This window comes from Triturus cristatus, chromosome 1_2 (assembly GCF_964204655.1).
Source record: "Triturus cristatus chromosome 1_2, aTriCri1.1, whole genome shotgun sequence".
NCBI classification, from domain to species: Eukaryota; Metazoa; Chordata; class Amphibia; order Caudata; family Salamandridae; genus Triturus; species Triturus cristatus.
In genome coordinates, this window is record NC_140580.1 from 758,316,116 (window position 1) to 758,342,186 (window position 26,071).

The 26,071-nt window shown below is 46.2% G+C and overlaps 2 protein-coding genes across 3 annotated transcripts in view; one reads left to right on the top strand and one right to left on the bottom strand.

Moving 5' to 3' along the window:
* The window catches only part of LOC146867967 (sperm flagella and cilia-associated protein 1-like), a 368,080-nt gene that overhangs the window by 300,682 nt on the left and 41,327 nt on the right, over positions 1-26,071 (top strand). The gene's annotated exons all lie outside the window — the stretch shown is intronic.
* The window catches only part of ERLIN1 (ER lipid raft associated 1), a 286,035-nt gene continuing 273,377 nt past the window's right edge, over positions 13,414-26,071 (bottom strand). For both annotated transcript variants that reach the window (XM_085608714.1, XM_085608713.1), the window contains exon 12: positions 13,414-13,995. In XM_085608714.1, the coding sequence (XP_085464840.1) occupies positions 13,777-13,995 (219 nt within the window). In that variant the 3' untranslated portion in view covers positions 13,414-13,776. The remainder of the gene's footprint in view (positions 13,996-26,071) is intronic.

Below are 26,071 nucleotides of genomic sequence, written 5' to 3' on the forward strand. Positions count from 1 at the left end.
GAAATGAAATCGCTTTTGATTTTATCTGGTTGGGTGATTTTAATATTTCTACCTGTGTGTCCTCTGCCCATAGGGTCTGTGGTTTTTTTAAGCACCCAAGGAGAGGGAGTCGCCCATTTTCCCCATAATCCTTATGGGGATTCATTAAATAAAATCCTGATGACATATGATATGGAGATCATGGGGAATGCGAGGGGTGTCCTTGATGAAATTGTCCCTACCTTCACGGGCAGAAACGCGAACTCTGTCATTGATTTTATTTGTACTTCCACTAGCCTTATTCCATGGTGTTCTGCCCCTCTGGTAGTAGATAATCTGATTAGTGATCACAACTGCCTGACCATGGAGATGGCTTTTTGGAAAACTAATATAGGTCCCAAACCTAGTATTGTGGATAACATTGAACCACATAGACCAAATGGATATAGAATTAGGTGGAAGGGAGAGAAGGCAGACCTCCTGTCTAGTTCCATCATTGAGAACTGCTCTAAAGAAATTGAAACTATCCTAGCGAGTGAAGAATCGACAGTCGTAATCCTGAATACATTTGTCGACATCAATCACTCCATAGAAGCAGTATTCACCAAAAATTTTAAGGGGGATTCAAATCGGCTAAGGGGGTGGTTTGATCATGCCTGTACTGCTGCCCTGAAGAGCCTTAAGGTGGCATTGGCAGAAAAACGGAGGGACATTACTCTTATCCGGCATCTTAGGGCAACCTATAAGGCAGCCGTGGCGGAAAGAAAGGCAGAACTTAAGCGTGAGGCATGGGATAAGTTAGACCGGGCCGCCGAAACCTCTGACTCCTCGCTGTTTTGGGCCACAGTCAACAGCCCTTTTTTAAGGGACGAGGCTGCGCCTATTCTGTCAGCTAACGTTAGCGTGGAAAGCTGGGTTTCCCACTTTTCCCTGATTTTTGATTCTGATAAACACATGGACAATGGTGGAGGGGTCCGGCCAATTCTTCCCCTAGACATTACATGTGCCGAGGTTAAGAAATGCATTATTGCAAGTAAAGGTGGGAAGGCTCAGGGACCTGATGGTGTGCCGGTGGATATTTACAAAAAAGAACCCGAAATCTGGGGCCCATTATTGACCAAGGTATTTAACACTGCTGTGAGACATGGTGCACCGCCTACATGGGAGGAATCTATTATTATTCCCATCTATAAAAAGGGGGAGAAGGGTGATGCTAAGAACTATCGGCCTATCTCCCTTCTCGATTCGTCCGTGAAAATTATGAGCCGGGTGCTCCTTGTCAGACTAGAAGAATGGGCTGAAGATAATAATATCCTGGCCAATTCCCAATATGGATTCAGGAAGGGCAGAGGCACAGTTGAACAGTGCCTCAACCTAGAACTACTAATTGGGAAATATACTATGGCCAAGAAAGGTTCCCTCTTCCTCTGTTTCGCCGACCTTAGTAGTGCCTTCGATATGGTTAATCATCAGATTCTTTGGGAGACACTACTTGGAATGGGGGCACCGGAGGGCATTGTCCATTTCCTGGCCAGACTGTACGTTAACCTTAGCTCTAGCGTTCGATACGGCCCGGGTGGGGAGTGTACTCCTAAGTTTCCTGTTAAGCGTGGCATTAGGCAGGGGTGTGTGTTAGCCCCATTGCTTTTCACACTTTTTATCAACGAGGTAGACTCTGTCTTAAGGTCTGTGGGGGCAGATGCCCCAACCATTCTTGACTCCTATATCCCGGTATTACTGTATGCGGACGACGCAGTACTTCTTTCTAGGACCCCTGTAGGCCTCCAACGCCTCATGGACAGGTTTTCCTTGTTTATTGGGGAAAGGAAGCTGGTCATTAACAAAACTAAGACCTTTGTCATGGAATGTGGTAAGGGCCGTAAAAAACCTCATTCATTCTTTATGGAAGGACAGAGGGTACAGACGGTAGATACATTTAACTACTTGGGTATCACCTTTTCCAAGACAGGTAGCTGGACCAGCGAAGTCACCCACGTTAGAGCAAGAATGGCGAAATGTGCTCACGGGGTATTCACGTTCGCCTCTAAGATCGGGGATAAACGGATTAGCGACATGCTGAAGATCTACCAAATGAGGTGCCTTTCAATTGCCCTTTATGGAGCAGGTGTTTGGGGGCATGTTTCGGTTGGGAGTCTCCAAGTGGAGGAAAACCTGTTTCTAAAAAGGTTACTCTGTTTGCCTACTTCAGCATCCACGCATTTGGTCCATAGGGAATTTGGAATATCCCATCTTCTAGACTCCATTGCCCATAGACCTTTAATGCTGTGGCGTGCGATCTGGGCTAAGGAGGAGACCTCCATGAATAGAGCTATTATTAAGGACTGTTTATCTCTAGATAATCATTTGAAGATCCCCTGGGTAAAATTTGTTATGCACAGTTTTAAGGACATATATGGTGTTAATCTATACGAGGACTGTTATGCTGCCAATAGTATGTCCAAAAGCGAAATGAAGTCTGTTTGGTTGTCACTAAAGTTTGAGCAACATTTGAAGGCCAGTAGCAATTTATCCACCTGCAAGCTCTATGACAGCTGCTGTGAGATGTCAGGTTATCAATCTTATTTGAGCTTTGTTACTAGGCCCTCTCACAGGTTCGTTTTAACCAGACTGCGCTTCGGAATTGTTCACCATTTGGTGGCGTTTCCTAATACCAAAAAATACCCCATGGGTCCTTGTCCCTGTGATGGAACTACAGCCCAAAGTACAATGCACTTTCTATTGTTTTGCCCACTATATGGTAACTACCGTATTGCATTTTTAAAACCCCTGTATAAGAAACTCGGTGTCAGAACAGTTAAGGATGTCCTGAAACTGATATTTAACCCCTCTCCCGATGTCTGTTTCTTTACAGCCACATTCCTTTTAAAAGCTATCAAGGCTAGGCCTAGTATTATCATCTTTTAAAATTGATATTGTCGTTTTTTATGTATTATCTGTTTTAACCCCATTGATGAAGTTTTTATGAATTATTCTTGCTATTATCCTATGTGTATCATTGATATTTTTTATGTGTATTGCTTTTATGGACTTTGTTGTCAAGCTCCGAATAAAGCTTTATGAATTGAATTGGGTAAGGCCCTTTTGTTTTAGAGTTGAAACAGGCATCAATTACACATAGTTTATGTCTGCCTTAGACAAGTTTCATGTTATTGGCTCACTGCAGCATGTCTTACTAGGCATTCGTTCAGTGTACAAAACTATGCTATTGCTTCACTCAGATAGTAGTTTTGGTGGGTGAGACTAAAACAAATGCTCCACAGTATATATTACTTGTCAAACACAAGATGATGGAATGAGCACTGAAACTTTTCAGACACTCACCCCCAGTCTGAGATCTGGGTTGAATCCATCATCGTTCTTTAGCTCACTTCGCCACCCCAGTTCAGACCAAGCTATCTGCACATCCGTCTTGACCCTGTGCCTCATAGGAACACTAGCCCGAACTGCGAAGCCTAGAACGGCAATGAGCATCCTAGAGCAGATTCTGGGGTAACACTCCTCATCATCCAGGCTAGCTTGAATCCAGTAGCAAAGTGAGCACGGGACCCACGTCTGGGCATACCCTGCCAACTTAGGGCAAACAAAGCAAACACAAGGAGATTATGGACTTGCTCACTTTGCAAGTGGAATCAAGCTAGCCTGGCTGATGAGGGGTGTTATCTCGAAACTGGTCCCAGGATGCTGGTTGCTGGTCCAGGGACGACATAGCTTGGCAGTTCGGGCTGGACTGTTGCAATGAGGCACAGGGCCAAGACTGGTTTGCATATAGCCGTTTCTGAACTGGGGCGGCGAAGTGAGCTAAAGAACGATGATGGATTCAACCCAGATCTGTGACTGGAGAGGAGTGTCTGAAAAGTTTCAGCACTCCGTCCGTCATCTCCTTGTGTTTGCTATATAGAACGTGTTGCAAGAAGTCACTAAGGGGATTATAAAATGTAACAATATGAGACAGCTGTATACGGTCAAGGGCCTACCATCAGGTAAGAGAAACCTGGAGAAAGAATATTAGAAATATTTTGCGAGAAGGGGACTCTGCCTAGGATAGGAGGGGAGTTGGGAGAAAGATTTGCTCTATTGTCACATTTTGTTTTGAAGGAAAAATCAATAAAATTGTACTGAAATCCAAAACAATCTCCACTCTAGTAGAGAACTTCATTGTAGCGCACCTCTAGCAAAAGCAGGCCGATGATTACATTTGCTATGTGGGTGATGGCCCGGAGTAGTTCAACTCAAATCCTTTTGAGTCAGATATGATAGATTAGACAGAATCTCTCTTGGGTCACTTGAAACCGTCTCTATACTTTACATAACTACCCGTCATGCATCCTTTTCAGGGCTCGCGTAGCGAGAGCCCTTTTGTATGGGGTTTCAAAACGGAGCCTGGAATCGCACACGCTTGTGCGGTGCTTTTCCTTTTGGCTTCCGCAATTGGCCTTTGCATGCATGTTTTTCACAAAGATGACACGCAATAGGCCAAAGGCGGGAGCATTGCTCCACCTATGGCCTATTGATGTCTATTACGCGCATCAAAGGTTATGTGGTTTCAATTATCGTGCCCAGACACGGGCGCGATAATTGAAAACACGTTTCGCTGTGGTGCGCGCAGCACTCGCGGGCATGTTTGTTATTTTTTTTTTTTTTACAATAGCGATCGCTTTCGCGAGCGCTTTCACTGCCTCTTGTTTTTTTGTTACTGTCGTGTCAGGGTTGTACTTTAATCAGATCATTTACCGGGTCTGCAAAGATGCATTGAAAAGCTAGCGCTGTGTTGTTTGTTTTACTTATCATTAATGCGGTTGTTGAAATGGTGGCGAAACAAATGATACTTTGTTAGAGAAATATTATGAAGGCCTTTTAGGAATGTGCTTGAGAATATTTTGAATTGGTGCATTGTGAGAAGTGTGATTGTGCCACTGTCAGGGGGTTTGCACATGTGCTCAGCCGATGCACTGCTGCGGCTTCTCCCGAGTGTTGTGAAGAGATCCCCCTTAGAATACAATGCCCCTGCTTAAATGCATGTGGCATATTGCGCCACGGGGGCGCGCGCGCACACCCCCCCCCCCACACACCCCGGCCTGGGGTGCGCAGAAACATGTTTCATCCATCTGCTTGCAGAAGGAGCAGCGGTGAGGCAGGGGCTGCCTCAAGCCTCGGGTTAACGGGCCAAGTAAGGGCAGACACATGCCCCCATGTCCCCCTTTTTTGGGTGAGGGTATGTTCCAGCACTGCCCCTTACTGGCCTCATAGTCAGACACAGACGGCTTGTTTATGCTGGCCAATGGTAGGCTCCCTCGTGAGAAATAAGCTTTCCTCTTTATAACTTGCTTGTTAGAACTTGTGACGATTTGATGCACACATAGGGACTATTGCGAGAGAACTAGAATTCACTTTGAACGCTTGTGTTTTTTGTGGAATCGCCGCCTACCTTGCCACCATCCTCCGAATGGCTGACTGAGGACCATCTCTTCTTGCTGCATCAGGAAATGCAGGCTTTGCTGGACGAAGGAGCAATCTAGAGAGTACCAGCATCAGATGTAGGGCAAAGTTATTCCCTCTACTTTCTGGTGTTGAAACAGAACGGAGGCCTCTGCCTTATCCTAGATCTTTACACTCTCCACTCCTTGCTACGTAAAGTGAAATTAAAGGTGCTCACCTGGGCTAAGGTTCTGTCTGCTCTGGATCTCAGAGACTGCAAATGACGAACCTGACCAGCCAACTAGTAATGCTTTCTGAATCTGTGGAGCAAAGTCCACATAGCAGCTTGGCAAAAGACTAGGAAAGGTAACACTCCATGCAAACACAGTTGTAACGTCCCTCAGGAGGCTGCTTCTTCTATAGTGCGTAGCAGATCTTGATGCAAAGTACAATCCATTGAGAGATGGTTCTCTTTTGCATTGCCCTGCCTTTCTTTGCTACTGTGTATCTGATAAAGAGTTCATCATCCTCCCAGTGGCCTTTGAATGTAAAAAGAGCTCTTTTCAGATCTACGTCTCCGATTCCTTAGAAAGAGGAGGTGGAGCAAAGAATGTCGGCAGAATGATGATTTGGCCAACATGAAATTAAGTCACCACCTTCGATCATAGGGAGGTGCGAGTCCTAAGAACCAGTTTGCCCGGATAGAAGCTGGTGTACAGAGGATTAACTGAAAAAAGAATGATGCTCAATGACCCTCCTGATCAATGTAATGGCCACTAAGAAGACAATCTCAAGAGTTGGAAGTCTCAAATAACAGCTGTGGAGGGGCTTGATGGGGAGCCCATGAGGAACATCAAGACCAAATTAAGATCCCACTGGGGAATAACATTAGGCATACAAGGCAACAAATGTTGCAAGCCCTCAAAGAAATGTTTCATAACAGGTGATTTAAATAGTGAGGGTTGATCCGGCAACCTCAATAAGCAGAGGTGGCAAAAAGACATCTTTATCAAAACAAGATAACAGTGCCCAAAGCATGGCCTTGCCAGGCTAGTAACTGAACCTCTGACAAAGAGGCAGGACTGGAGCAACATATTGTGAAAAAACAGACAGGTCACAAATTTTGTCTCAACCACAGGTGTATACATTTTTTGTTGAGGGATGCCTGGCTGCAAAAATGGGATCTCAAATCTCGGGAGGAAGAGCAAAGGCATTAAACTGCTGCCACTCAATCTCCAGGCATGAAGTTGGAGTTTGTGCAGGTTTGGATGCGGAGCCCTGCCCTGCTACTGCAACAGGAGACCTCTCAAAAGGGCAGCCTGATCGGGCCGCAGATGCTCATGCTCAGGGTATCTGCTTGCCCAGTCCAGAGCCACTAGGATGACTTGGGCCCGGTCAATCCTGATCTTCTTGAACCCAGGGCAGGAACAGTATCGGTAGAAAGGCATAGAGGAGCTCCAATTTCCAGTATAAGCAGAAAGCATCTCTGAGTGAGAGGCACTTTGGGAACTCCAATGAGCACAAGAACGGACTTTATGGGTTCCAGACAGTGGTGAACAGATCGAACTAAAGTTCTCCTATTTTCGGTAGAAGACCTTGTGCCACCTCCGGATGTAGACCCTATTTGTGTTCTGCAAGGCACCGACAGCTAAATTTATCTGCTCTGGGGTTCAGAGATCTCACCAGGTGCTGCAAGATCAGAAAGAAGTCTTGGGGCCCCAGCCAAGTTCAGAGGCACAGGGCCTCCTGGCAAAAGGTCCACAACCCCACTCTGCCTTGTTTGTTGCATTAACACATTGAGGTGATATCGTCCATGAACACCTGAATCAGCCTTCCCTTGATGGATGGTAGGAAGGCTTTTAATGCCAAGCTGATAGCCTTTAGCTCCAGAAGGTTGATACTGAGCAGATTCCTCCGGGGACCACAGCCCTCTGATCTCCACCTCTCCTAGGTGGTTTCCCCAACCCAGATGCAATGCATTGGCCACCACTATCCAGGTGGGGAAGGAAGAGGGTTTGTTGCTGATCCAATCACAGTTCATCAACCATCACTCTAGATCTTCTGCAGTCTCCAAAATCTGGTGCTGCGCCCACTGGGGCTTCAGATCCCACTGAAGAGCCTGCATATGCCATTGAGGGGCATCACCAACAGGATGCAGGAGCCATTGGATCCAGCAGTCTCCAAGTCAGTCTCGCTGAAATCCAGGACCGAGGTTGAAACATCGAGATCATAGCCCATATGTGAAGGACTCTCTAGAGGGTAGGCACAGAATTGCACCGGGACCAAAAGGGCTCTGATGAAAGAGAGCATCTGAGAAGGACCTCACGTCACTTCAGTATATTGATAGTGAACCCTGGCGAGTGCAGAAGGTTCCATGTAGTCTGGAGGTAGGCAACAACTGCCTGCCAGAGAGTCTGCCTTCAATATCCAGTTCTCGAGGTAGAGGAACACTTGAACCCCTGGCTTCCACAGGTGTGCGGCAACCACCGCCATCACTTTTGTGAACACCCTAGAAGCACTGGTGAGGCCAGGGAACGCATACCAAACTGAAAATACTCCTGGTCTAACACGAACTATAGGGAATGCCTGTGGGTTTGCAGGACGTGAATGTTGAAGTACTCATTCTGGAGGTCCAGTGTTACAATGCAGTCTCTGAGATCCAGAGCAGACAGAAGCTTAGCACCTTTAATTTCACTTTACGTAGCAAGGAGTGGAGAGTGTAAAGATCTAGGATAAGGCAGAGGCCTCCGTTCTGTTTCAACACCAGAAAGTAGAGTGAATAACTATGCCCTACATCTGATGCTGGTACTCTCTAGATTGCATTACCACAAAAAAGGTTGGGCACTGTTCCAAAGATAGGGTCCAGAGATTGACCCATATGTCTTATACAGAAGACAAAAAAGAAAAGATGGGAGTCCCAGGTTAAACAGACCCACCACAAGGGGGAAAGCACATGTCTTGCCTCTTGATGCCCTCACACACCCCGAGGGGTGTCATGCTTCATCATCGGGCTATGCTCCTCGTCAGGCCGGCGCTGCAATTCCCAACGGGCCCCCCGAAGGTTCACTTTCTCGGAGATCTTTTGAGGCATGCCGGATGGTGTATGAGGGTGTGTGGGGTGTGGGTTTTAAATGAGGGTCGCTAGAATGTGTGTGAAGTGAATTAAAAATGGCTGGGGGTTATATTGATGTAGTAACCCTCCTGCCAAAAATAAAAAACTCTAATTTAGAGTATGGTCCCCAAGGACACATTGTACCTCGGTGTCATTAAAAACGGTCAACATGTTTCGCGCCTCTGTCGCTATTCAAGTCGTTGGCGCTTCATCAGGACCAAAGAAGTGCAAAAGGTAGTGAAATGCACATGAGTGTGTGCGTGAATATAAAATTGAAACATAAATACCCACAATATATGTCAGGGCGGGCCAATTGTACTGCTCCTGAACATAACCTAGGACACAGAAACAAAAAAGGATACAGTTACAAAGGACGTGCATTAGACTGGCTTAATGCAACGTAGTGTGCCACAGTCGTGTGCACCACATACCAATGTCATACAAAGAAAAGAGGAAAAAGGACGAGACCAAGTGGGGATACATAAATCCCTTGTCTGTTGTTTACTTAAAACATGGAGGATACCAAGGCAGGTGTATCGTGGCGTGTCAATATTACAAGGAAACCCTCTTGTATGACGAGCGGAGAGTTTGGATGTGATGACAGCACCCCCCATTTCACTTGTGCTTACTTTTTGTCATGCCTTTATCTCAGCAACCTGACACGGTGCGGGCGTCTAATCGCCAACAGCCATTGAGGTGATTTGTGCTCATTTAGAGGTAAGCATACCTCAAGGGAATTTGTTTGTTGGATGTCTAGTAAAACTTGTCTGGGATCTCAATAAGTGGAGAAACCCCCTTTTATAATGGAACGTATATCACTACGAATAGGGAAACTCTCCGCTCGTCATACAAGAGGGTTTCCTTGTAATATTGACACGCCACGATACACCTGCCTTGGTATCCTCCATGTTTTAAGTAAACAACAGACAAGGGAGTTATGTATCCCCACTTGGTCTCGTCCTTTTTCCTCTTTTCTTTGTATGACATTGGTATGTGGTGCACACAACTGTGGCACACTACGTTGCATTAAGCCAGTCTAATGCACGTCCTTTGTAACTGTATCCTTTTTTGTTTCTGTGTCCTAGGTTATGTTCAGGAGCAGTACAATTGGCCCGCCCTGACATATATTGTGGGTATTTATGTTTCAATTTTATATTCACGCACACACTCATGTGCATTTCACTACCTTTTGCACTTCTTTGGTCCTGATGAAGCGCCAACGACTTGAATAGCGACAGAGGCGCGAAACATGTTGACCGTTTTTAATGACACCGAGGTACAATGTGTCCTTGGGGACCATACTCTAAATTAGAGTTTTTTATTTTTGGCAGGAGGGTTACTACATCAATATAACCCCCAGCCATTTTTAATTCACTTCACACACATTCTAGCGACCCTCATTTAAAACCCACACCCCACACACCCTCATACACCATCCGGCATGCCTCAAAAGATCTCCGAGAAAGTGACCCTTCGGGGGGCCCGTTGGGAATTGCAGCGCCGGCCTGACGAGGAGCATAGCCCGATGATGAAGCATGACACCCCTCGGGGTGTGTGAGGGCATCAAGAGGCAAGACATGTGCTTTCCCCCTTGTGGTGGGTCTGTTTAACCTGGGACTCCCATCTTTTCTTTTTTGTCTTCTGTATAAGACATATGGGTCAATCTCTGGACCCTATCTTTGGAACAGTGCCCAACCTTTTTTGTGGTAATATAATCTTTGGGAGCATGGACACTGGACCATTAACTGGCTCCTTGGTCCCCCCCCCTTTTTTTGATGGACTCTCTAGATTGCTCCTTCGTCCAGCAAAGCCTGCATTTCCTGATGCAGCAAGAAGAGATGGTCCTCAGTCAGCCATTCGGAGTATGGTGGCAAGGTAGGCGGCGATTCCACAAACAGCAGGGCATAACCCTGCTGCAGGATTTGCAGCACCAACTTATCACAGGTTATTGCTTGCTGTTGGGGCAGGTGGTGCCTGGAACTGCAGCCAGTGGGCTGAGTATGCAGTGTTGAGGAGCCATTACAGAGGTTTGGAGGCTGCAGCAGCCGGATGAGCGGGGGACTGGACAGTACGCTGGGTGTGGGCTCAACGTCCACAACAGGCCTGAGGTGTAAGACACACATAAGAGCGGGAAAAGGGAGGATTGTTGCTGTTAGCAACCCAAGTAGAGGTCTAGGAATCTGTCAGTGACTAACTCCCCTTAAAGCAATTGAGTGCCGGGTCCACCTTATAGCTGAATAGGCGGACCGTTCAAAGGGCATGTCTATAAGAAAATAGTGGACATCCACTGCAAACCCAGTTAACCTCAGCCAGCGATGGCAGCGGAATGCCAACATTGATGTTGTGGCCCTGCCTAGTGTGTTGGTTCTGTCCAGTCTGCACCAAATGCTGAATTTGGCTGCATTCCAGCCAAATAGGAGTACCTCGTTCAAGATGGCCCAGCCCTCATTGGGAAGCTTGGGCAGCAGCTGCACATCCAAGTCCCACAAGGCGCGAGTATATAGGCCCAAGAGGCATGCAGTGTCCGCTGACCAGAATGGTTGATGGAAGAAAAGAGCCTCTTCCCAAAGGTACCCAACATCTTTGATTCTCTATCCGGTGGAGAGCAAGGGCTCAGGTTAGGTTCAGCCTTTGAGGTCTGAGGTGAGAGCGCGCAAGAGAGAGAGAGCGCGCGCAAGAGAGAGAGAGAGAGAGCGCGCGCGCAAGAGAGAGAGAGAGAGCGCGCGCGCGCGCAAGAGAGAGAGAGCGCGCGCAAGAGAGAGAGAGCAGAGCGCGCGCAAGAGAGAGAGAGCAGAGCGCGCGCAAGAGAGCGCGCGCGCAAGAGAGCGCGCGCGCAAGAGAGAGAGCGCGCGAGCGAGAGAGCGAGCGAGCAAGAGAGCGAGCGAGAGCGAGAGCGTGCGAGCGAGAGCGCGCGAGCGAGAGCGAGCGCGCGAGCGAGAGAGAGCGCGCGAGCGAGAGAGAGCGCGCGAGCGAGAGAGAGCGCGCGAGCGAGAGAGAGCGCGCGAGCGAGAGCGAGAGAGAGAATGCTGGGTGAGAAAGGCCGGGTCACCTGGGGTGGGACAGTGGTGGCAGGCAATCATCCTGTGGAAGGGAGCCCCCGTGCAGGGTTTGGCCAAGGACCCCAGAAGAACATTGCTAGGGCCTCATTAAAGGGGAGCAGGGGCTCTGCAGATCTTTCTCCCGGTTAAAGCACCTATCAAGGCACTGGTCTTGACCTCAATGGATGGTAGTGTAGGTCAAGCACCACAGCGAAAGACCCTCCTTCCTCCATGGCTGGGCCCAGAGGAGAAACCAGGCCAGAGTTGGGGGCAGTGTCCAGACCACTTGCCTCGCCCAGCTTCTTATACCAGTTTTCCTCCTGGTAAGAAACATCTTCCAGGAGGCTATAGCCTTCTTCATCATCATTAGACCCTCCCGCTCCGCCTCCCCCAACAGGATTGTGGGACTGTCGAGGACAAGTTGATGCAGCCTGGGCAGCGCTGTCGAGATCGAGTGGCGTCAGAATGACAGTCTCCGAATCAAGAGAAAAATAGGGTCCTCTTGAAGTGGCATCGGAATGGAGCAGAGTGAACTGGGGCCAGCGTAGATGTCAGGGTCACTTTGGATCTGGGGGTGGATCCAGAGGGCCCGGCTGTGATAGGTGGCTGGCCCGCAGGTAGTAACCCAGCAGGTGCACCTCTCGGCTCCTTGGGCCTGAAGGCATGCCAGAGGGAGTCGGTGGTCCAAAGACGGAGTACATGGCATCATAAAATCCCTTGATTTGGGCAGGGATCGCTTCAGCGAACTTGGGGAAGAGTGGAGCGGACCCAACCACCAGCTGAGCAGGTGGAGTGCGGAAGTGAGGACTTAGAAACACTGAGCTTGTAATAAGTTGAAGAATGCATGGACTTCTTCATCTTGTGCTTCTTCAACTTACTTAACTTCGATGACTTGGAGTGGGATGATAATTGTCAGCGGGATTGGCTGCTAGGCTAGGCCCGAGATCTTCCCTTGGGATTAGAACAGAGATCGGAGTGGGGCCTTCTACTGCCACGCCTCCAGAAGCTACATCGTCCACTTGCAAATCGCTTTGAAGTGTGTCAGTGTGGCTCAGAGAGGCACATTTGTTTGGAACATTCCTGACACGGTTTAAATCCAGTGGGTTTGTTGTGGGACAGATCTCACCCATACTAGGAGCAAAGCTCAAAAAGAATCTACAAAAGTGTTGAAAAAGTGGTAAAAAAAGTGGTAAAAAAAATGACTGAGGTAGAGCTCTGGATCCAAGCTGTTGGAGCAGAAAGAAGCGGATGTCAGCATGCCTGGATGGTACATAAATACGCATCGCACATGTCACTTCCGACACAGACTACGTTGACGCAGACCTACTCAACGCCACCTACTGGCATGCGTAGGTACGGTTTAAGATTTTCATGATCCAGTCTGACACCTGGGGAATATTCTAAGGTGAGGGCTCTGCGGTTGGAAATCTCTATCAGAAGTGGCATTTCTGGTGCTCCAATCTTGAATCAAGTGCTTTGCATTTATGTCTCTCAAAGCCAAGCCTCTTTCTGAACCCAACAGCGTCGAAGTCATAATGAATCACTAAATAGGACAATGGTCAACACCTACATTTTTCTGTGACAAAAACTAGAGAAGCAATTAAGTTCTGAAAGTAAATCTATAATAGAAATACATATTATCTTCATCAGAATTCACACCTTTCTCAGCATCCTGTGCACTGTAGATTTTCTTCCACAATCACCATCCCTCCCGATTCTGTACACTGGCTACTTCAGGGACACATCCTGGAGTTCTCTTTGGATCCCAAGTACATTAAGATAACTCCCTTCCCCAACCCTCCAATCCCAGGAAACATGAATCTAAGAAACATAAGTTTTCACTCAGAGTACAAATCAGCACATTTTCATTTAATATTCCAGTGTAACTGCTTGTAGCACCCAATTAACATTTTCATCCCTTTTCTGCAGCTCTGAAAGTTGCTACAGAGATTAGTGCAGGAACTGTAGAATTAGCAGGACCATAGAAAATATTGCCCAAAAAATAAAAATCTATAAAATCAGAGCTCTTCACATGTGTTGGGTGGAGCAGCGCAGACAGCTGTTTCTGTCCAGCCAGTGCAAGTTTCCCAGCATTTCCTATGAATCAGCTTCTTGTGTGCTTGGCGTGCAGCCCATTTGCGCCTGGTAGGGCCTTTGTCTGCCATCCATAGTCACTAGACAGGTAGTTGTCGAAGGGCTCATACACACATCTCAGCCTTTATGGCTCTTGCTTCGTACGTTGCTTTTCTCTGCAGGTGTTGGGACTTCTGTAGTGAGGGGATCAGCACTGGACATCCCCGAAACAGGCAAGTGCTTCAAGACTGGTGAATCCACAAACATACTGGGGATGTCACTGCCAAAGTAGATTTTGCTGTTTTTGGCAATTGACTGGTACTTCATAAACTCGAGGTACTCCGAGGTTAGCTTCATCTGCAAGATGGAAAAATGATCAGTTAATAGTCAGCTGAGATCACAGTCTGTGAGCAAAACAAAGTGAGTCTGTATGACAATATCACAAGTTAAGGCACCGGAAAGGAGCTATTACAACCCAATCACTGAAAAGGTTTTGCAAATCACACGAGAGTTTTCATAGTTTGGAGTAAAAAAGATACGATTCCTGTTCTGCACCCACTTACTTTCAATAAGGTGCCCTCCCCACATGCAATTTAAATTCCGACAAATACAATCTGTGAAGCTTTGTCTTGCTATGGAGCACTTTCAACTGAATGAGGAGTACAAAGGCTTGAAAGGCCAACACTCGTATGCACATCAGCACAGATGTGTTTAAATCCTGAGGGTACCCAGATTTGTAACCCATTTCATACCCAAGAAAAAGAAATGCTGTTCTCAGGGTTTTTATGAACTTAAGAGATGTGTCTCTGTCGAGTGGCTCTGATAGTTTTACCCTTTAGGAAGGCCTAATCACCATAGTTGGCATGAATGGAAAGGTCAGGTCCACAGGTACTAATGCACTTTCTTTGCATTTAAAATTTAACTATTTCATGAAGCCTCCCCATCCCCCCACCCCGCCTAAGACTTTCATATTGATCATGCCAATCAACCCTCATTTTCTAAATCCGGTCAGACCAACCACCTCCTGTTGCATCACACCAATCCATAAAATGTGACTTCTAAGCCAGCCTACACTCCTTACCAGTTAGAAGTCCCAATGCTTTTACTTAAACATACAAGAATACAATTTTATCTACCTACTGGTTTAGACCATGGTAATTGTGGACTAATACCCCAGCCCTACAGAAAGAGAGAAGACTCATCTGGTTAAATGTTCAGGGTAAACCGAACTGAGGACCAAGCCATGACAAGAACCACCCCAGTGTGAAGTGAACTAAATACCCCAGGAGACCAAAATGTAAACTAAGTACATATCAAACTCATCTCTCCTCTAAGAAAATTCCCTACTGAAGTCCTCTTTTGGCCATAAAAAACACAGCGGCATGGCATTTTGAATCGCTGAACAGTGGTAGAAGAAACACAAGGGATCGTTACTTTAGGTAGCTGGTGGATTGCATAGTTTTAGGAAGGAACATTCATTAAACTTGCTTTTAACTCAAATAATTGAGTATCATGACAACATTTTCCCGAAACGCAGACAAGCACATAGTGGATTGTGAAAAGGAATGGACACATTAACTGTAAGTGGAAACTTGTCAGGAACCCAGAGGTTATTCGTCTCCAGAATGAGCAGAAGAGTATGGAGAATATTAACACAAGCATTGGCATAGCCAATAGGTCTCACCTTTAGGACATTATAAGTGTTTAGCCATGCAACAGTTGATGTTGCACCAAGGATATTGTGCTGCACAATTAAATACTTATAAGGTCCCAAAGGTGAGACCTATTGGCTATGCCAATGCTTGTTTTAAAACTTGGAAACACTTAAAACCGCATAAGTATCTTCCTATGCACACCTATCCCTCAGCCCCGAAGATGCATAAAATAAAGTCACTTCATGGAGGGATATGATTTAGAAGGGGCTTACTTACTTGTCACTATTGGCTGTAAGCATAGTGCTATAACTGGAAGGGCTTAATCAGTAAAAGAGACACAAGGGCACCCAAAGCAATAAGACAGGGACCTTGGGAAGTAACGTATTACAGGAGACAGTGGTCCCTGAAAGCAAAAGAATATTAGCGAACAACAATGAATATAGCCAAAATTGGTACTATATTATAACCTATGTCCAGCCGGACAAGGCAACTTTAATAAGAAACAGTAATTAGCAATGATCAAAAGAATGTAAGCAAGGTGCGGGTGGGACACAAGCCTGTATCCTACGGCTTACATATCAAGAGGACATAAAGTTTTGGAAAAACATACAGGCAATTGTAGTGATGTTTCTACGTCAGAGAAGAATAGGTAGTGAAACATCTTGGTATAAAACTTGCCACCTTCACAACATTTCATACACATAAATTGTTAGTGTGTAAGGTGAACTACATAGTCGACGACGTTTCGATCCTTAACGGGGAAATTTAGGATCATCATCAGGACTGATTAGTATGAATTGCCCATTAAAAATGCCTGATTTGACAACATTTAGTACAAACAACAACATAAATAATGAAGAATGAGAGAAATAGGGGAAAAAGAAAAAAGGAAACATAGTGGTTAAGGGTTAATTTAAATTAAAATTACAGTATAAGACAATGGTGTCAGAACACGGGCCAGTCTATATATCGGAAACCGTAGTGGATTCAACATAACAGAATTATGGCATTTAGTTTCATGAACATTTGGAAGTAATTGAAAAGCTTAGAAGTAAGTGGCGGTGACCATGCTCTCACGGGAATACGTGCCGGAGAATAACCATTAACGCGGGTGAACGGCGGTGAATTGGGAGAGTGAGAGAGAACTTGTGCGGCATTGTGGTGGCGGGCGGGGCGGGGGTAACGTGAAAAAGAATTACCTCGGATTTTGACAAGTTAAACCAAAGTTGGTAACACGTCTAGGTCCAATGACTTGACCGAAATAGATCGGCCTGCGGAGGAAGTTATTCAAAGTTAAAAATCGAGGCGGGAAAAGTGAGAGGGTGAAGCGAATACGAAGCGGGGAACATTTTTACCTCGGGTTCTAAAGTGATACAACAAATTGGAAATTCGTCTGGGTCCGATGACCTGAGCGAAATAGACACTCCAAGTAATATGCCTGCGGAGGAAATAGCGAATTGTGAATCGAGGCAGGGAAGGAGAGAGTGATCACGCCTAAGGGGTAACGGGCTTACCTGGACAATGAGGTTCAATAGAGGCAACACCATGATGCAGTATCTAGCGAGGGAAAAGGGGAGGAGGGAATTAAGAAGGGGTCTCACATTGTGACTGCGGGGTAAGGAGCAGGCATGGAGACTGTAGCTGACATACCTCGATACAATGAAGGAGATATGATCCGTGGGGGTCTGCAGGACAGCGCGTTCGGTCAATCCCGGGTAGGCTGTGGGGAAGGGAGTTCATTTGCCGCTGTCTAGTAAGTGCGAATGATCACGTGATTGTCACATGATGGTCAGGTGGTCTGGGAAGTGCAAAGAGGGCGAGTGAAGGAGAGCCGGAGATATTGGGCGCCATATTTGGTGAGTGAAAAAACGGGTGAATACCGCCGAGACAAAGGAGAGAGATCCAAGATTGAAGGAAGAGTAAGAGGTCAGGAAAGGACAATATAGGGAGCAAGCATATTGGGTCAATGTCCATAAAAACACAAACAATTGTCTAACATAGTGAGTGTAACTTCTTCAATAATTCAGCTGGTGCAAAAGTAAAAAATAAAAAATAAAATATAAAAATAAGGAAATAATAAAGGGTCATAGTTCTTGAGATGAGCAAAGGCTCTGTGTTTACTTCACGAGTTCCGGACATGCCCATAGTGAGGAGACCATGGGATCATAGTAAAGTAGTCCAATCCTCTAGGCGATTCAATCCTTTGTGTATGCTTCCTGTTTTCAAAATCCATTTTAATTCTTCTTTAATCAGTAGTTGGGATATATCTGCACCTCTGGGTGGGATTTTTACAACAGAAACGACTGTCCAACGAATGTCATCCTCAGTATGGCCAGCATTCTCAAAATGTTCCACCAACGGTGCATTAGGTGTTTTGCACCTCAATCTGCTTCTGTGTTGGCAGATTCTGATCCGGATTTTTTGTGTTTGACCTATGTAAATCATTTCACAGGGGCACAAAATTGCATAAATAACATTACAGGTGTTACAGTTACTGAAATGATTATAGGGTTTACGTATGTTGCCAAATACGAACTCTTTACAATCAGTAGTGAATTCACAAACAGAGCACTTTCCACATTTGTTATGCCCAACAACAGCAGGTAAGGACCAATGGTCGAGGAGTGTACCGGTGTTCTGGGTGTCAGGGAGTGCCGCTCTAATCAGATGGTCTTTGATATTTTTGTTTCTCTTAAAAGCAAAAAGAGGTTTCTCAAGGTTCAGTATTCCTGCATTCAACACACCCCAGTGTTTGAGAATACTTTTTCGTAATTTATTGGAGGAAGGACAGAAAGTCGTAACGCAAACTATGCGGTTCTCCTTTTTCTTGGTTTTAGGTTCCAAGAGGACATCCCTCGGACAATACCATGCTCTTTTTAGGGCACTGCGGATCAGTTTTTTTGGGTATCCTCTAGAGGTTAGTTTGTCGCTTAGTGTTTTAGCCTCCCTGAAGTAATCCTCCTTCAGGGTACAATTACGTCTGATGCGTAAATACTGTGAATAGGGAAGAGAGTCTCTTAAGGCCCTAGCGTGATTGCGGTTATATTTTAACACCTAATCACTAGCCTCTTTAGGAAACCCACAGAGCGAAATACTCTGTTAAAATATAACAGCAATCACCCTAGGGCCTTAAGAGACTCTCTTCCCTATTCACAGTATTTACGCATCAGACGTAATTGTACCCTGAAGGAGGATTACTTCAGGGAGGCTAAAACACTAAGCGACAAACTAACCTCTAGAGGATACCCAAAAAAACTGATCCGCAGTGCCCTAAAAAGAGCATGGTATTGTCCGAGGGATGTCCTCTTGGAACCTAAAACCAAGAAAAAGGAGAACCGCATAGTTTGCGTTACGACTTTGTCCTTCCTCCAATAAATTACGAAAAAGTATTCTCAAACACTGGGGTGTGTTGAATGCAGGAATACTGAACCTTGAGAAACCTCTTTTTGCTTTTAAGAGAAACAAAAATATCAAAGACCATCTGATTAGAGCAGCACTCCCTGACACCAAGAACACCGGTACACTCCTCGACCATTGGTCCTTACCTGCTGTTGTTGGGTATAACAAATGTGAAAAGTGCTCTGTTTGTGAATTCACTACTGATTGTAAAGAGTTCGTATTTGGCAACATACGTAAACCCCATAATCATTTCAGTAACTGTAACACCTGTAATGTTATTTATGCAATTTTGTGCCCCTGTGAAATGATTTACATAGGTCAAACAACACAAAAAATCCGGATCAGAATCTGCCAACACAGAAGCAGATTGAGGTGCAAAACACCTAATGCACCGTTGGTGGAACATTTTGAGAATGCTGGCCATACTGAGGATGACATTCGTTGGACAGTCGTTTCTGTTGTAAAAATCCCACCCAGAGGTGCAGATATATCCCAACTACTGAATAAAGAAGAATTAAAATGGATTTTGAAAACAGGAAGCATACACAAAGGATTGAATCGCCTAGAGGATTGGACTACTTTACTATGATCCCATGGTCTCCTCACTATGGGCATGTCCGGAACTCGTGAAGTAAACACAGAGCCTTTGCTCATCTCAAGAACTATGACCCTTTATTATTTCCTTATTTTTATATTTTTTTACTTTTGCACCAGCTGAATTATTGAAGAAGTTACACTCACTATGTTAGACAATTGTTTGCGTTTTTATGGACATTGACCCAATATGCTTGCTCCCTATATTGTCCTTTCCTGACCTCTTACTCTTCCCTCAATCTTGGATCTCTCTCCTTTGTCTCGGCGGTATTCACCCGTTTTTTCACTCACCCAATATGGCGCCCAATATCTCCGGCTCTCCTTCACTCGCCCTCTTTGCACTTCCCAGACCACCTGACCATCATGTGACAGATCACGTGATCATTCGCACTTACTAGACAGCGGCAAATGAACTCCCTTCCCCACAGCCTACCCGGGATTGACCGAACGCGCTGTCCTGCAGACCCCCATGGATCATATCTCCTTCATTGTATCGAGGTATGTCAGCTACAGTCTCCATGCCTGCTCCTTACCCCGCGGTCACAATGTGAGACCCCTTCTTAATTCCCTCCTCCCCTTTTCCCTCGATAGATACTGCATCATCGTGTTGCCTCTATTGAACCTCATTGTCCAGGTAAGCCCGTTACCCCTTAGGCGTGATCACTCTCTCCTTCCCTGCCTCGATTCACAATTCGCTATTTCCTCCGCAGGCATATTACTTGGAGTGTCTATTTCGCTCAGGTCATCTGACCCAGACGAATTTCCAATTTGTTGTATAACTTTACAACCCGAGGTAAAAAATGTTCCCCGCTTCGTATTCGCTTCACCCTCTCACTTTTCCCGCCTCGATTTTTAACTTTGAATAACTTCCTCCGCAGGCCGATCTATTTCGCTCAAGTCATTGGACCTAGACGTGTTAACAACTTTGGTTTAACTTGTCAAAATCCGAGGTAATTCTTTTTCACGTTACCCCCGCCCCGCCCGCCACCACAAGTTCTTTCTCACTCTCCCAATTCACCGCCGTTCACCCGCGTTAATGGTTATTCTCCGGCACGTATTCCCGTGAGAGCATGGTCACCGCCACTTACTTCTAAGCTTTTCAATTACTTCCAAATGTTCATGAAACTAAATGCCATAATTCTGTTATGTTGAATCCACTACGGTTTCCGATATATAGGCTGGCCCGTGTTCTGACACCATTGTCTTATACTGTAATTTTAATTTAAATTAACCCTTAACCACTATGTTTCCTTTTTTCTTTTTCCCCTATTTCTCTCATTCTTCATTTTTATGTTGTTGTTTGTACTAAATGTTGTCAAATCAGGCATTTTTAATGGGCAATTCATACTAATCAGTCCTGATGATGATCCTAAATCTCCCCGTTAAGGATCGAAACGTCGTCGACTATGTAGTTCACCTTACACACTAACAATTTATGTGTATGAAATGTTGTGAAGGTGGCAAGTTTTATACCAAGATGTTTCACTACCTATTATTCTCTGACGTAGAAACATCACTACAATTGCCTGTATGTTTTTCCAAAACTTTATGTCCTCTTGATATGTAAGCCGTAGGATACAGGCTTGTGTCCCACCCGCACCTTGCTTACATTCTTTTGATCATTGCTAATTACTGTTTCTTATTAAAGTTGCCTTGTCCGGCTGGACATAGGTTATAATATAGTACCAATTTTGGCTATATTCATTGTTGTTCGCTAATATTCTTTTGCTTTCAGGGACCACTGTCTCCTGTAATACATAACTGGAAGGGCTGGCTCTGTAAGAATGATACGAGCCTCTTTTCTAGTTCTATAGAGTTGCCCAATGGTAAAGGTTATGCATCCTATAATAAAACCAGGTGAGGTAGTTCAGTATATATGATCCAACGTTGGTAGTATATCATCTTAAAACTGATATCAAGTGAGGCTCAATAAAATAGAGAAAAATAGAGAAAAACAGAGAAACTGTACTGAAAGGTATTGGAATTGGAGCATCAACCTCTTGTGGTGAACGAGAAAAACTTCTGGATAAATAGTTTCTGAAACCCTGAAAGGGAAGGGTACGATAAGAAATATGCTACTTACCAGTATGCATCTGTTCTTGGCATGTAGAGCTGCAGATCTACACACTATGCATAGATCGCCATCTGGTGTTGGGCCCGGATGTTTGCAGTTGTTTTTCTCTTGGAAAGACTTGGGAAATCACGAGGTATGCGACTCCTCCTTTGGCTCATACTGTGCATGGGCTTCGGCTCCATCCTCAGACTGTTTGCCGCCAGCGGGGAAATGATGGAGCTTTGTAAGAAAAAGGAAAGATGCCCATGTGTGCTGTATCTAAATAAGATAAAACTGGAACAGATAAAGGTAGCCGGGGAGGCGGGTGGGCGTGTGTAGATCTGCAACTCTACATGCCAAGAACAGATGCATACTGGTAAGTAGCATATTCCGTTCGAGGCATATGAGCTGCAGATTACACACTGCATAGATTGTGTAGCAGTACCCCCTCTTAGCGGCGACCACCAGTATCTGTTGCAGTTGTTTGAAACAGTGTTTTGAGGACAGCCTGGCCCACACTAGCTTGTTGCTTAGTTTGCACATCTACACAATAGTGTTTAGTGAAAGTGTGCGGTGTAGACCATGTAGCTGCTCTGCAGATATCATCTAAGGGGATGTTCCCTAAATATGCCATGGAAGCCCCTATCTTAAGTGTAGAGTGGGCTTTAGGGGGAACAGATAGCGTTCGTTTTGCTTTGTGGTAGCAAATCTGTATGCAGTTAACAATCCACCTAGCTATCCCAGATTTGGAGATGGGGTTGCCTTTGTGTGGTGGTGAGAAAGATACGAATAGTTGTTTGGTCTTACGAAAAGCTTGTGTTCTCTCGATGTAGTAGAGTAAAGCTCTTTTGACATTCAGGGTGTGTAGAGCTCTTTCTGCAATTGTTTGTGGCTGCGAGAAGAATACAGGCAGTTCCACAGATTTATTGAGGTGAAAGGGAGAAATGACTTTAGAAAGGAATTTTGGATTAGTGCGGAGAACAACCTTATTATGATGCATTTGCAGAAAGGGTTCTTGAATGGTGAGTGCTTGTACCTCACTGACCCTTCTGAGCGAAGTAATGGCTACAAGGAAAGCAGTTTTCCATGTAAAAAATTGAAGCTCACATTTATGTAGAGGTTCAAACGGAGGGTCCATTAGTCTGGTGAGAACGATGTTTAGGTTCCACACAGGTGAGGGTGGCACTCTGAGGGGAATTATCCTCTTAAGGCCTTCCATGAAGGCTTTTATTGCAGGTATTCTGAAGAGTGATAGATGCTGTCTATTCTGTAGATATGCTGCTATGGCAGCAAGGTGTAGTCTTATAGACGTGTAGGCTAGGTTGCATCTTTGTAGAGAGGTGTGGCTCACTGGTTAGAGGCGGCAGACCCGTAAGCAGAGAATCGGCCAGGGACCAGGGTTCAATTCCCGACGCGGCAGGGTCGTGGACCAGAGTCAAAACGGACTCGATAATTCTTGCCTCGGTACCTACTCTAACCAGGAACACACTCGGCAACTCTGGGCATTAAGCTTGCCTCATCTCTACAACGGCCCCCCACAGACGCCGGGGATGCCTGGTTTCACCTTGGAGATACCCAGAAAGGGACCATCTCACAGGGATAGCCAGGACGGGTTCCCCAGCGGTCTACAGCGCCGGGACGCCCCGTTGCTGGGGCAGCTGTGCGCTTTACAAGTCTACAACATTTACATTTATTTAGGTGTAGTAAGTAGCCTATGATGTGTTGTATAGACACATCTAAGGGATTAACGTTATTGTTGTGAAAATAGGTCACAAATCGTTTCCACTTGGCTGCGTAGCAAGCTCTAGTGGTAGGTCGTCTAGCTTCTTTAATGACGTTCATACAATCAGGGGGAAGATTAAGGTAACCAAATTCTAGGATTTCAGGAGCCAGATCGCAAGGTTGAGCTGAGCTGGTTCCGGGTGTCTGATCTCTCCATGGTTCTGGGTTAAGAGGCGTGGAGAGAGGTGTAACTTTTGGTGCGGAACTACGGAGAGTTCCAGCAATGTGGTGTACCACGGCTGTCTGGCCCAAGTCGGAGCAACTAGGATGAGAGTTAGGGAATGTTGCTGTAGTTTGCGCACCACTAGTTGAATGAGTGGGAGAGGCGGAAAAGCGTATGCAAATCTGCCTGACCAGTTCATCCATATCGCATTGCGTTTGGACAATGGGTGTGGATATCTGGCAGGGAAGCTTGGGCATTTGGCATTTGTGGGTGGCGAAGAGGTCTATCTGTGGTTGCCCCCATATTTGAAAGAATGGTTGAAGAACTTGTGGATGAAGTTCTCACTCGTGGATCTGTTGTGTTTGACGGCTCAACAGATCTGCAATGGTGTTTTGGACTCCTGGGACATGTTGGGCTAGGAGAAAAATGTTCTGAGGGATGGCCCACCTCCATATGCTCTGTGCTAGCTGAGAGAGCTGCAGAGAGTGTGTGCCGCCCTGTTTTTGGATGTAGCACATGGCTGTCATGTTGTCTGTGCGGACTAAGACAGCTTTGCCTGAGACGTGTGTTCGAAAGGCTTTTAGGGCTAGGAATATGGCCAGTAACTCCAGACGGTTGATGTGGAGTAACTTTTGTTGAGGTGTCCACCTGCCCTGCATGGTGTGATGTAGTAGGTGAGCTCCCCAGCCGGAGAGCGATGCGTCCGCAGTTATTTGAGGAACCGGCTCTAGGAACGGTCGCACTTTGGAAAGGTTTTTGGTGGTCCACCACTGCAGAGAGATGGGCACGACAGTCTACCAACACCAGATCTGATAATTGACCCCGAGCCTGGTTCCATTGGTGTGCTAAGCACTCTTGGAGAGGACGCATCTGGAGTCTTGCATGAGGTACTATGAATATGCAAGAGGCCATCATCCCTATAAGTTGCATAAACACTCGGGCTGGAAGAGAGTGTTGTGGTTGAAATTTGGCGCGAAGAGCCTGTATGCTTGCTATCCTGGTAGGACTGGGGTAGGCTAGCGCTCGAGGTGTCAATGGTGGCACCGAGGTGTTGTTGTATTTGGGACCGATGCAGATGGGACTTGGCGTGGTTTACTGTGAAGCCCAGGTCGTGAAGTAGTTGGATAGTGGCGCGATTGTGTTGTACACACTGGTTGTATGAGAAGACGTGGATATGTTGTCTTCTCAGGTGTGCTGCCACTACCGATAGGCACTTGGTAAACACTCGTGGTGCCTAGGTGACTCCGAATGAGAGTACTTTGAATTGGTAGTGCTGACCATCCACTACAAATCTTTGAAATTTCCTGTGATCTTTGTGAACGGGAATGTGGAAATAGGCGTCCTTGACGTCTAGGGCGGCAAGGAAGTCTTTCGGTGAGAGCAGAGGAAGTACCTGCTGGAGTGTGACCATGTGAAAGTGGTCTGAGTATGTATTGGTTTAGGGGTCTGAGGTCTAGGATAGGTCTTAGAGAGCCATCCTTTTTTGGTATGAGAAAATATAGGGAGTAAACTCCCTTGTTTAGTTGGTGGGTAGGAACTGGTTCTATTGCATTTTTTGTAGGAGGGATTCACCTCCTGCTTTAAAAGTGACAAGTGTTCCTGTGACATTGGGTGCTGTTTGGGTGGAATGGTTGGGGGGTAGATGTTAGTTCTAGACAGTAGCCTGATTGAATTATCTGTTGCACCCATCTGTCTGAGGTGATGGTAGCCCAGACAGGAAGGAAATTGTGCAGTCGCCCCCCGAATGGAGTGGAATGGTCTGGGGGGAGTGGAGGAAAGTCATTGGGTGGGGGTGGAGGCAGAGCGGGAGGTGTTCGTTTTGCCTCTGCCTTTGTTGTTACCCCTGTAGCCGCCTCTTTGGTAACCCCTAGTGAAGGTGGATTGGGTAGGGGCCTTGTAGGAAGTGGAGGCGCTGTCGGAGGAGTAGCCTCTGGTGGTGCTTCTAAAGGAGGAACGGCGAAAGGAGCGCCTGAGAGCTTGCGACTGCAAGGCTCCCATAGATTTTGCCGTGTCTGTGTCCTTTTTCATTTTTTCGAGGGCTACGTCGACATTAGGGCCAAACAGGTGTTTCTCATCAAAGGGGTGGTTGAGGATGGTACTCTGAACCTCAGGTTTGAACCCTGAAATGCGTAGCCAGGCATGCCTATGCAGAAGGACGATGGTATTTATTGCACTAGAGGCGGTGTCAGCTGCATCGAGGGCACAACGGATGGAGGTACTGGTGATGGTTTTACCCTCCTGAATTAATTCGTTGGCCCCATGTTTATATTTGTCAGGGAGGTATTGCATTATTGACTTCAGCTCATCATAATGTGCCCTGTCATATCTGGCTAGGAGCGCTTGGGTGTTAGCAATGCGCCATATGTTGGCCGCTTGGGACGCTGTCCGCTTGCCAGAGGCGTCCAGGAGTTTAGACTCCTTATCTGGTGGTGGAGACTCACTCATGCATGGGAATTGGCACGTTTCCTCGCATTGGAGACTACCAGGGAGTCTAGTGGTGCGGGGTCTCTAATGTAGGTTGGATCTGTTGGGGCGGCCTTAAATTTCTTCTCAATGCGAGGGTTGATGACCCTGGCCCTAACTGGGTCTTTAAAAACCTCTGGTGCGTGCTTAATAACCCCTTTAAGCATGGGCAGAATGGAGGTGGACCTCTGTGCAGTGTCAAATGTGTCTAAGAGGAAATCCTCCTCCACGGGGTCTGTGTGGATATCAACCCCGTGGTAGTGGGCAGCCCTATGGAGTAGTTGGTTAAAGCCCATTGTGTCCTCGGAGGGGGAGGGGGGGGGG